The 11,179-nt window shown below is 43.9% G+C and overlaps 2 protein-coding genes across 2 annotated transcripts; one reads left to right on the top strand and one right to left on the bottom strand.

The window, feature by feature from the left end:
• Positions 1 to 1,093: 1,093 nt before the first annotated feature.
• LOC123407352 (probable protein phosphatase 2C 60) lies at positions 1,094 to 5,650 on the bottom strand. The gene is made up of 5 exons (XM_045100468.1): positions 5,443 to 5,650; positions 3,900 to 4,326; positions 3,397 to 3,764; positions 2,402 to 2,638; positions 1,094 to 1,720 (listed from the first exon to the last, which is right to left on the bottom strand). The coding sequence occupies exons 2-5, from the start codon at positions 4,216 to 4,218 to the stop codon at positions 1,466 to 1,468; spliced, it is 1,179 nt and encodes a 392-aa protein (XP_044956403.1). The 5' UTR covers positions 4,219 to 4,326; positions 5,443 to 5,650; the 3' UTR covers positions 1,094 to 1,465.
• Positions 5,651 to 8,256: 2,606 nt separating this feature from the next.
• Positions 8,257 to 10,633, top strand: LOC123407353 (dihydrodipicolinate reductase-like protein CRR1, chloroplastic). Its single transcript, XM_045100469.1, has 10 exons — positions 8,257 to 8,472; positions 8,556 to 8,678; positions 8,779 to 8,853; positions 8,969 to 9,034; positions 9,500 to 9,595; positions 9,682 to 9,798; positions 10,037 to 10,129; positions 10,262 to 10,363; positions 10,433 to 10,519; positions 10,601 to 10,633. Exons 1-10 carry the CDS (start codon positions 8,257 to 8,259, stop codon positions 10,631 to 10,633), a joined length of 1,008 nt encoding a protein of 335 aa, XP_044956404.1.
• The last annotated feature ends 546 nt before the right edge of the window (positions 10,634 to 11,179 follow it).

Below are 11,179 nucleotides of genomic sequence, written 5' to 3' on the forward strand. Positions count from 1 at the left end.
CGTGCGAATGAGCGTGTTCTTAATTTCAATGGATCGATCAAAGGTCATCGAGTGCTCAACCGCAATAGGGCACGCAACCATTTGACACTTATGGATGACTACTTTTGCCCCTGATGCCCTCTTCGCTGGCCATTTCCTCCGGTGTTTTTGAATGTGCAAGACTATCTTCGATCGTCTGTACCATGGCGTTCGGTCCTATGCTGACTACTTCATCTAAAAAATCAACGTTGTGGGAGTTACCAAAAGAAGCAACTAGAAAGGATGTAGAAAGGGCATTTGGAGTTCTGCAAGCGCTTTTGCAGTTTTTGTAGACATGCTAAATAATGGGATCCGGAGACCTTCCGGGAGGTGATTCCATGTTGTGTCATTATGCATAACATAAATCATCGAGAATGAGGGTGAGGTTGTTGCTGCAACTCTGGAATTTAAGAACATGAGTGATCCTGTCAAACTTACATACCAGAATCCGGTCACATTTAAAGAGTTTATTCAAATGCATCAATAAATTTAGCATCGACAAATTCACAAGAAGATGAATAAAGATCTGATTGAGCATATGTGGATGGTTAATGGGACAACAATGTTAAAATGTTATATTTGAACTTTTAAAATTTGAAACTACTATTGCATGCAGCTATTTGAACGTATGTACTCTACGTATGCTGCTAGCTATTAGAACGTACGAACTCTAAAAAAATTAGGAAGGCCGGATGTATGTGAACAGCGTTGGATGGCCGCCTTCAGGTCCTCACTTGTCAACGGTCGGATGCGTGAAGAAATTTATGGATCGGTGTTGGAGATGTCCTAATTTCATTTTACAGCAGGTAATCAAAGATGTAAACCTTTCGATTGTAATATAAAGTGCCGACAAAAAGATAATCACGCCACTCAGCAAGATTGTAATATAAAGTGCCGACAAAAAGGTAATCACGCCACTCAGCAAAATACAAAAGGTAATCACGCCACATGCCAGCGTAATCATTCAGATCAGTTGATTTTAACCTATTACAAACGGTTAACTGAGAAATATTTCTCAGACAATCTTAGGTGGGTGTGGACTGTTCATGGAAACACAATCACATAGCACATCATATGCCAGTGGAAACCAACATTGGTCAATAAATAATTAAATAAATAACAGAGTCAGAATAGCACACATACATACATACATATGTACGGAGTCCACGACATCAGTCAACAAGTTACTCCTCCTGGGCCCATTATTTTACCATATCATATATGCACTACTGTTAAAATTAAAAATTCCTGCAAGGCGACCAACAACAAGAGACATCTGCCGTTTCAGCAGCAGCACAACAAACGACACCTACCTATTCTTCCTCGGTCAATCTCCAAACGAAGTACATACATTACTATGTCGGCGATTATGTTTCTTGTGCCTCTCCATTCTTTCTTAACCATGAATCAAGGGGATGATGATCATGGCCAACACCGCTGACACCTGTTACATCTGCGACCCGTAAGGTGCGAGCGTGCTGCTGCGCAGGCTCACGCCGGCGCCTCTTAGAGAAACAGCAGGGCCCCTGTAGGTGCTCGCCCTGCTTACGAGGCTCGAGTCGAGGTAGAGTATGATGACGGTTATGTCGTCGTGGAAGTGGCGACGGACACCTCGGTCGATCTTCTTGAGATCGGAATACCTCATCTCTCTTTTCTTGGCTGCTTCTAGCAAAGCTGATTTTATGAGCCTCCTAGCACTTCCCTGCAAAGTCAAAACAGAGCATGAACCATTAAAATAGTCTCCAGTTAGCACCGAGGGCCTAGCAAAAACAAGGTAAAAGTAATTATGACGCAAAGCTTCTGCCATAGTAGTGATCAATTTTAACCCACTGCTTCACAACCAATAATTACCAAGGGTTCTATTTTCTACATATGTAAACCATGCCACGTAAGATTTAGCTGACGGCGTAATAACTCGATTTTAAATGTACACATGCCATGGTCATGTGCAATTTGTAGTAAAGAGCAGAGAACCATCTGTGTTACTCCTCTGTAAAGTATAAACTCACATAAGATCGTTTAGATTACTACTTTAGTGATCTAAAAAATCTTATATTAGTTTACAGAGGAAGTATTTTACAACATCAATTCAATATGGAAATTGTTATTTCAGATATCAATTTTGCATTCAGAGAAGCACTATTATTGTTTCATAAATGAAAATCAGGGCAAGTATAGCCCATGCTCCATATGTTGGTAATGAATCAGCATTTTATAATAGCGGTATGTTAATTATCAGTTTGTATATAACTAGAAATCTAATGTGAAATATCAAGCATAATGTCATGCAGAGTTGTAGGAAAACACAAAATACTATGGAAGTATATTTGTCAGGTCGCATATTTGTCAGGTCAATTTATTTACATGGGAATGAGAAACTTACACTACGAGGGCTACTTTGAACAATGTCAACAGCCTCCTGGTTGGTTAAGTGCTCCCAAAGTCCATCAGATGCAAATATGAGAAATTCATCGTGTGGCTGTATAGGTTGCACACAAATGGATGGTTCTGAACTTAGTATGGGCCTGTTAAAAGGTTCACGAAGACGGAATTTTGCATACAGAGGTTCCCGATTGAACTCTTGCTTTTTCAGATAGGCATCACCGATCGATCTGCAGACCTGCAACATATAACAAAAAAGAAAAATCAACAATCTTCATTTGGTCCCATGGTAAAAAGAAAACATAAGCGGCAAGTGCCGTCATATATCTATTAGTCAGTCATGCAAGACAAACTGAGTAACACATTTCTACATGTCCTATCATGAAGTGATGAATCAGTGGGGCTAAACAACATTTTTTACTGATGGATAGTTAAAGCAAGTGATGAAATTAACCGAACTGAGCAATAACATTACTCTTCGTGTATTTCTTGAGTAGTAACTATCCATCCCATAAGAAATAAGTCAATAACTACTAAGGAGTAGATGATACAAGCACTAGCAATGCAAAATCCCAAATTATTATCAAGCTCTCTGCTTCAGCGCTACGTAATAAATATAAAATTATTGTCGTAATCATTGATCCCATCAAGAGGATAATTCTCATCTACAAGCATAAGAATGTTTATTGCATTTCTACCCGCTTACAGCCCTACTACCTATGGGGCCCTGTGCGGGCCGCACTTTTAGAACCACTGTAGGACCGGCCCTGCCTATTACCACTTGGTTTGGTCAGTATCTTGGGCAAAAACACATATGAGGTTATTCACTCAAATACCATTCAGAAAATAAGGAACTGAGGAAGACACAAGATTAAACTCCCAGGTGGTGAAATTGAAGTTATATTTCGCCAACAGAATGCGGATAAGCATATGAAGTGACAATTGCATGGAACTTCCACAAATCTACAAATGTCTCCCCAGTGGCACAGGACGCACCTGAATTAGGCCTTTGACACGCCAAACATTATGCTTGAGAACAACAACATGCCTATCTTCAGGGTGCACTGACTGCAATTCTTTTCTCACTGACTCAATGCTAACATTATGCTCTGCTGAAAGTTGGACCGCCAATACTTCTCCAGTGGCTTTAACATGTTTTCCTAAAACAGCACGAGAATCCCCCACATTGGCAACATAAAGCATGCCACCACAAATAACACCAACCAGACAGCATGAGCCAACAGCCGCTATTTGAGGCTTGACAGGCCATTGCTTGGTGACGATAGAAAAGAATCCATCTTCTGTAGCTTCATATGCTTTCTTCAGTACATCAGCAGACATTGAATTTTGTTCCGAAGCAAACCCTGCAATACAAACCAGGGGAGAAGTAAATAATCACTGCAGTGTTCTTTATCAGGCAAGTGAAGCAGGGCAGTGTGGACAGAGCACCAAAGAATGAGCACAATACTAATGCATAGTGATCCCAGGTTAGCAATTACTTTTAAGATGGTTGAAGAGGTTATCATTGATGTAGCAAGCTGTCTCTGGTCCACCGTGCCCATCATAAACCCCGACGAAAGTGCCGTATGGGCCAGAGTCAAGAAAGCTCAATGGACCCGACTCAATCTGACACTGGTCCTCAAGTAGGTTATTGGCCTGGACAACAGCCATGGAGAAGTCGCCATTTACATGCTCCCCAGTGTCCTTGTACCATAGAAGTCCATCCTGCCTACCAGTCGCATCTGAGCCTGTCCGGGCATGCCGGTTGGATGAAGGTCTCCAACACGCCCGTAGAAAGTTCATCAATGTCACTATCATCCCTCATCAGTCATCCCAGCCACGTACGCCTCCGAGCTCGCCTCATCTATTATCTAACAAAAATGCAGTGTCACTTCTCAATGCACCAACAGAACTCTTGCCTTTATCCTGGAAAGAAAAGAAACATGTATAAGTATGTGAAACACAAGTATGGCTCATTAATAGTACTGAACGCTTATCACTTGCACTCGGTCTGGGAACACAACTAAAACAAATATCATATTTTATCTTTCTTTCCTTTCTTTCGTAAGTACGCACTTCATCTTTCCTTTCTTCCGTAAGTACACAGCTCATCTACCATGTAACATAGTCAATACAAATTCAGCATAGTTTCTCTGTTTACAACTCAAAGGGTCAGAGGATTCTCCTTCGTTGTAAGTCTACAGTACAAGCAGATGTAGGAATAACAAATCAAATTGCTTTGCTTGGTGCGCTTTTAGGTTCTACTGTTCTGGTAGGAGCAACCTGGTACTGGGTAACCTACACCATCACCGTTTTTAATTGCAAAACAGACCTATGTATAGCATTATATAATGCCTAAATAATGCGGCAAAAGACACAATCATGCCTCTGTTTGACACAATCGAGGGCAAACATTTCCCATCATACCTAAGATTTTACTTGAAACATAGGCCGCAGAAAAACGTTTCCCATCATACGCTCGGAACATCCGCGTCAACTCACTTATAGCAACTCATCAAACCTAAGATCTTGCTTGAAAACATACGCCGCGGCGAAACATTCTTTAATACTTTCACAATCAGTTAGGAACCAAGCCTATTCCCCAACAATTCAATTGCCCAAAACCTCATCTACTCCCACAAACTATAAATCGCTCTCGCTGCTCATCCTTGGCATCACATAGTGACCATCAAACGGGCATCAACTAACGGATACAAGTGTGAACCATGATTCAGACGCCAATTTCCCTCAAAATCCTCGACTCGCGCTTCTCCCGAGCGGGAAATCGAGACGAGACCCGAGCGCGGACGGTATATGACCTCCCAATCGCCACGAAACTTGGGGACAAATGGTCGCGCTGGTTGACTGGGATCAAGGCAAAAATGCTCTGCTCCCGGCCCCCCTCCGAAATACCGCACCTCGCTTCCGTCGGCGCGCCCAAGAAATACTCTGGGAATCCGGCGAATTGCGGGGAGGGCGACTCGATCGACCACTCTAGAGTCTAGACGAGGGGAAAGAAAAGAACTTGGAGGGTACACGCACCAGTAGGGTAGGGCGCAAGCGGATCGGGTCGTGGCTGCTGCCCGCGCAGGAACGGCAAGGGGGCTGCTCCCCGTCGTATCCGCCGGCGCCGGGGACGGACGAAGGTGGGTGGGTCGGCGGAGGGTGGTGGCGAGCGGCGGCGGCGGCGGCGGCGGCACGAGAAGGGGATGAGGCGGGGAAAGGGTGTGGGGGTGGGGGGCGCGCTGCAACGGCCGTTTGATGACGTGTGGGGCTCAGACACGGACGCGATAGATAAGGCGGAAAAGCGCGCGGAGGCCCTTGGCGAAGATCGTATTCGCAGATCACTCCCCGTGAAGCGTCAACACCACTAACAATAAATATCTAGTATCTACTGTAGCAAAAAGTAAAAAGGCACGAGGTCTATCCTGAAGAATAAAAGCAGTTTTTTTTTCTTTTTTTCCTTTTCCCTATGACTAGCAAATATGCCCGTGCGTTGCAACGGAAAAAACTATTAGATTATGCAGGTGTGGTAGATATAAAAAGTATGATTTCATAAATAAAAAATATGATGCTCGTCGTGACTTGATTTCTTAAGACGTCACAACATAATATTTTATGGCTGAGCAAATTGCATTTACGGACCCTCTCTGAGCTATACTGATGAATGATGTGCCTCGACTTAACTTAGCATAGCGGTGCTTACCATAACCAGTATTCTGGTACGAGAATAAACATAATTGTGTACAAAACTAACCCATAAAAAGGTGTGTCAATTTGGTTGGGCTCAGCGTTGTACAAAACACGAAAACCTTTTTTTACCTAACGCGAGTGACTAAAAAAATCATAAAACGACCTCGAGAGGTCTCGTAATAAAACCTTTATGTAAGCGATATTTAGTTTTGTTCATTATTTACGGATGTGTTTTAATTTTTGCGAACATTTTCTAAAAATAGATGGAGATGTTTTTCAAATTCCTCAATATGCTTTGAATACCGGATCATTTTTTAAATTTTTGAACATTTCTTACTTCATGAAAAAATATTTGTGATTTTTTTATAATGTGTGAGCAATTTCTGAACTCATGAAATTTTTATGATTTTTCAAATATTTTTCTGAATTCAAAAATGGTTTGTCATTTTCCTACTTTTTTTCAAACTCGCAACTTTTTGATATGCAAGGATCTAAATAAAATCATGAAATGACCTTTATATATCTTCTAATAAAACCTTTACGTAAGCGACAGTTCGTTTTGTTCATTATTTATGAATGTGTATTAATTTTTATGAAGATTTTCTAAAAGATGATGGACAAGCTATTCAAATTCATGAATATGTTTTGATTACTGGATAATTTTATACAAAAATCATGATCATTTAGTATTTCATTACAATTTATTTGAAATCATTATTTTTTTTATAATATATGTGAACAATTTTCGAACTCATGAATATTTTATGATGTTTTGAATATATTTTTTGAATACACAAACAGTTTTTGTTTTTTCCTACATTTTTTATACTTATAAATTTTTGATACTTTGTTCTTTTAAAATCTGGAATTAATTTAGGGAAGAAAAAACAAAAATGAAAAAAAAATACAAAGCAGTGGCGCCCTGACCTGCACATGGGCCGGCCCATGCTTCAGAGAGGTAAAGAAAAAGGAGAGAAAACATGTGAGAACCAGGGATCAAACCCTGGTCTCGAGTCTCAAGCTTTAACCGTTAGCCATCATGTTACTCGCCGGTTGTTGTTCTCTAATGTATCGGGTGACATAACAACAAAGAACGGCGCACACTTCTGAAATCCGAAAAACGAACCGTTTTTTGACTTACGAGTGGCATTGGTGGATGATTTTAGCCAACTATGGAGGCAATTTAAATGATGGACGACCAGAAACCGTATTTGCTTTATTATTAATTATAGTACAAATGCCCGTGCGTTGCACCGGGCTAGAAAAAGTTGCAGAACCTATTTGTTTTGTCATTAAATGTTAAATGTAAATTAAGACATCTATAGCATCACTTCTAACCCTTGTTTCGATTAATTGTCATTAAATGTTAAATGTAAATTAAGACATCTATAGCATCACTTCTAACCCTTGTTTCGATTAATTGTTTAAAGTCCGTGTCATGAGATTCATGCCATTGGTTAAATGTTGGATATATATCAGGAACGGGATGCTAAAATACGGAACATAGCGAAACCTCAATTCTCGTTGTGTGCGTATGACACAACATGGGTGGCTATGGTGCCATCGCCGGACTCCAATCCTCAGGCTCCATGCTTCCCTCGGTGTGTTGAATGGATATTGCAAAATCAACACTCTGACGAGTCTTGGGGTATCAACGTATTTGGATCCGGCGAAACGGAACGCCTTTCTCTCCGCATGAAGCCTGCTGGCCTCCTCTTTCCCTTGTTGCGTCCCCGGCCTCGCCGTGCTCCGGCCCGGCCATCCCCGTCGTCGCGCCGCCCCTACCCGCTAGCCTCCCGCGCCGCCCCCCGGCCATCCCCATCCCCGTCGCCGCATCGCCATTTTCGTCACGCCCGGCCCTTTATTTTTATATATATTAGGGGAGATAGGTATAGATGACCTTTGATGCCAATTGGTCAACCCAAAGAAGGAAGCCTCCCTCCAATAAGATTTGTCTCACGGCTTCTCCGTGCCTCTCGAAAGAACGTGGCTCAAAGCTCAAAACTTCATAGAAAAATCTATTTACATTACATTATGAAATGACTCGGACCATGGCCTAGAAAGCAGATCAAGGCCTAAGAAGGAAGGCGTTTTCATTTCACAACAAGATAAGGTAGCCAGCTAGCTCCGTCGGCTGGCCAGAGGTTCGAAAACCGTTGGGCAATGGGAGGGCACGGCAACCTGAACCTCCTCCCTCGCTCCACGACCAGACCCCGCACAGGCGGCACCGGCACGGGCGCGGTCGGTTCGTCGCCATGCCGCTACTCCATCCACTACCGCAGCGCCAGTAAGGTCGCCGCCGGGAGGAGGAGCGCGGCGACGAGTGTCTCCTGCTCCGCCGCCTCCTCCCAGGCGCCACCGTCGCAGAGCACAATCAAGGTACTGCTACCACATGGCATGGGGAACGCTTGGAGTGTCATCTCTGACGCCCTGCTGGCAACGTACCTTGGGAATTAATTCAGGTGGTCATCGTCGGTGCGACCAAGGAGATGGGGAGGGCGGCGATCGCGGCGATGAGCAGGGCGCGGGGGATGGAGCTCGCGGGCGCCATCGACACCCAGTGCATTGGGATGGATGCAAGAGAGGTGCGTGCTTGCAGCTTGCGTGCTCACCACTCGTTCACGTGTGCTCCGCCTCTGTTCTTGGTTTGTTGCAGTTCCTAAGTGTTGTGTGTTGTTTTTTCAGTTAAGTGTCATGGACGAAGCCCCGGAGATCCCGGTGCTCAATGACCTCACCATGGTTCTCGACTCCATAGCACAGGTATCGAATACTGATCAGCATCCTCATCCGTGGAATGATGATTTATCTATCATGTGCTTCTTGCCGGGTGCGTCGTGTTCGGCGTTTCGCTGACTGCAGATCCTCCTCTTTTCAGACAAGAGCAACTGGTGTGGTTGTTGATTTCAGTGAACCTTCATCTGTCTATGACAATGTCAAGCAGGTACATTATCCAATGAATTTATGTAAAAGCTCCACGGGCATGCAACCAGAATTGCAAATGCAGCAGATTCAAGCAAGAGTAGCAAACCAACACTAATCCATCAAGAAAGCATTTCAGAAAACATGACGATGATCACAATGCGTATAATGCCCTTGAGAACTACTACCTCTGTAAATAAATATAAGAGCGTTTAGATCACTACTTCAGTGTTCTAAACGCTTTTATATTTCTTTGCGGAGGGAGTACATCCATAAGTTGTTCAGTAACTTAGTAGTACTCCCCGGAAAGATGCATGATAAGATATTTATTCATAAAATCTAAATTATATCGCAAAACGTAGTGGATTGGCTGTTTTTTAGGTTAACGATTTTAGATACAATGCCCACTCAGGCTGTGTAGTGCCTCTATCAAAACTTGCAATGAGATGGTAATACACTATCCGGTTTACAGCCGGTTTACACGCAGGCAACAACATTTGGCTTAAGCAGTGTTGTATACGTTCCTAAAATCGAGATGGATACAGTAACTGAACTGTCAGCATTCTGCGACATGGCAAGCATGGTAAGGCTACTACTGTTCGATTGTTTCTAAAATCCACCATGATCAGATTATTTATACACGCAAGCTTACCCTGAATCCATGATCAGGGTTTCTTGGTCGCGCCAACGCTGTCGATCGGCTCGGTACTCCTTCAACAAGCTGCAATCGAGGCCTCATTCCACTACAACAATGTCGAGATAGTTGAATCTAGACCTAACCCATCGGTACGAGGCATTCCTAACAAAGTTAAACCCTATGCATTCACCACTATATGGATGCCTTCCGATCACTTGCATCACAAAACATTAGGTGCAACTAATATTTTACCACCTTGCAATCACAAGCAAGGAGGGAGAAGCCCAAAGAAAAACGTTTACAGTACCCACCAAGAAGATAAATACTTTTGTGTAGATGTGCTATTAGCAACGTGCAGATTGCTAGACTGATGTTTGGGATTGACAGGACTTGCCATCGCCAGATGCAATACAGATTGCGAATAACATATCTGATCTTGGTCAGATATACAACCGACAAGATATGAATTCCGATAATCCAGTAAGTGTGATGCAAACATTCAAAATTCCCCCTTTTAGTATGGATTTGTTGGAGCAACATTTGCAGGAGCATTGTTATGTTCACTCTACCTAGATGATATGTTTCACAAATTGACTGGCTAGTATTGAAAAGGCAAGAGGCCAGGTACTTGGAGAAGATGGAGTGCGTGTGCACAACATGATTCTTCCAGGGCTTGCCTCAAGCACATTAGTCGTTTTGTCGGGCCCCGGAGAGGTACTTAAGCTGTAAATAATATGCTTGATTGAACTTTGGATGAACTGACCATAATACCATTATTTTCAGGTTTACACATTGAAGCATGATGTTACAGATGTCCAGAGCTTAATGCCAGGACTAATTCTAGCAATACGGAAGGTGATACAGTTGAAGGTAACACACACTGCCCCTTTCTTCAGTATTCCTGCGACAACATCTCTAGTGTACTTAAACAAATAATCGCATCTTTTGCAGAACTTGATTTATGGCCTGGAGAAGTTCTTGTAGGAAACGGTCAGCTCACATATCATGACAACTCTTCTTTTTCGAGGCCATGGCGGGGCGTGGCTCAGGCCGGCCGACCGAAAGGAGAAGAAGGCGAGTGGGCAATGGGAGATGAGGTGGGAATAGGGGAGGGACAGACCTGCGCCGGTGCCGGACGCCGTGGTGTTCGCCCCCGTCGCCGGCCGCCTTGGTGTTCGCCCCCGCCGCCGGCCGCCGTGGTGTTCGCCTCAGCCGCCGGCCGCCTGGTTGCCTGCTAGGTCGCCGCCGCCAGGACTTCCCCGAGCTCCCTAGCCTCCTCGTCGGAAGCTGGCGGCCGACATCCTCCCGCGCCCGCACGCTGCCCCCTCGACCCGGCCCCCTCATCCTCCTGCGCCCGCGTGCCATCTTCCTCGCGCCAGCACACCACCCTCTGGGCCTCGCGTCACCGACCTGTCAGCCCAGCGGTTGATGACGGGAATGGATAAGCGAAGGGGCGTTGGGTAAAAACGAAACGGTTTTTAACTTAACAATGGACTGCGGGTTGAATACAGAAAACAGCAGGGGCTTTTT

This window comes from Hordeum vulgare, chromosome 7H (assembly GCF_904849725.1).
Source record: "Hordeum vulgare subsp. vulgare chromosome 7H, MorexV3_pseudomolecules_assembly, whole genome shotgun sequence".
Taxonomy (NCBI): Eukaryota; Viridiplantae; Streptophyta; class Magnoliopsida; order Poales; family Poaceae; genus Hordeum; species Hordeum vulgare.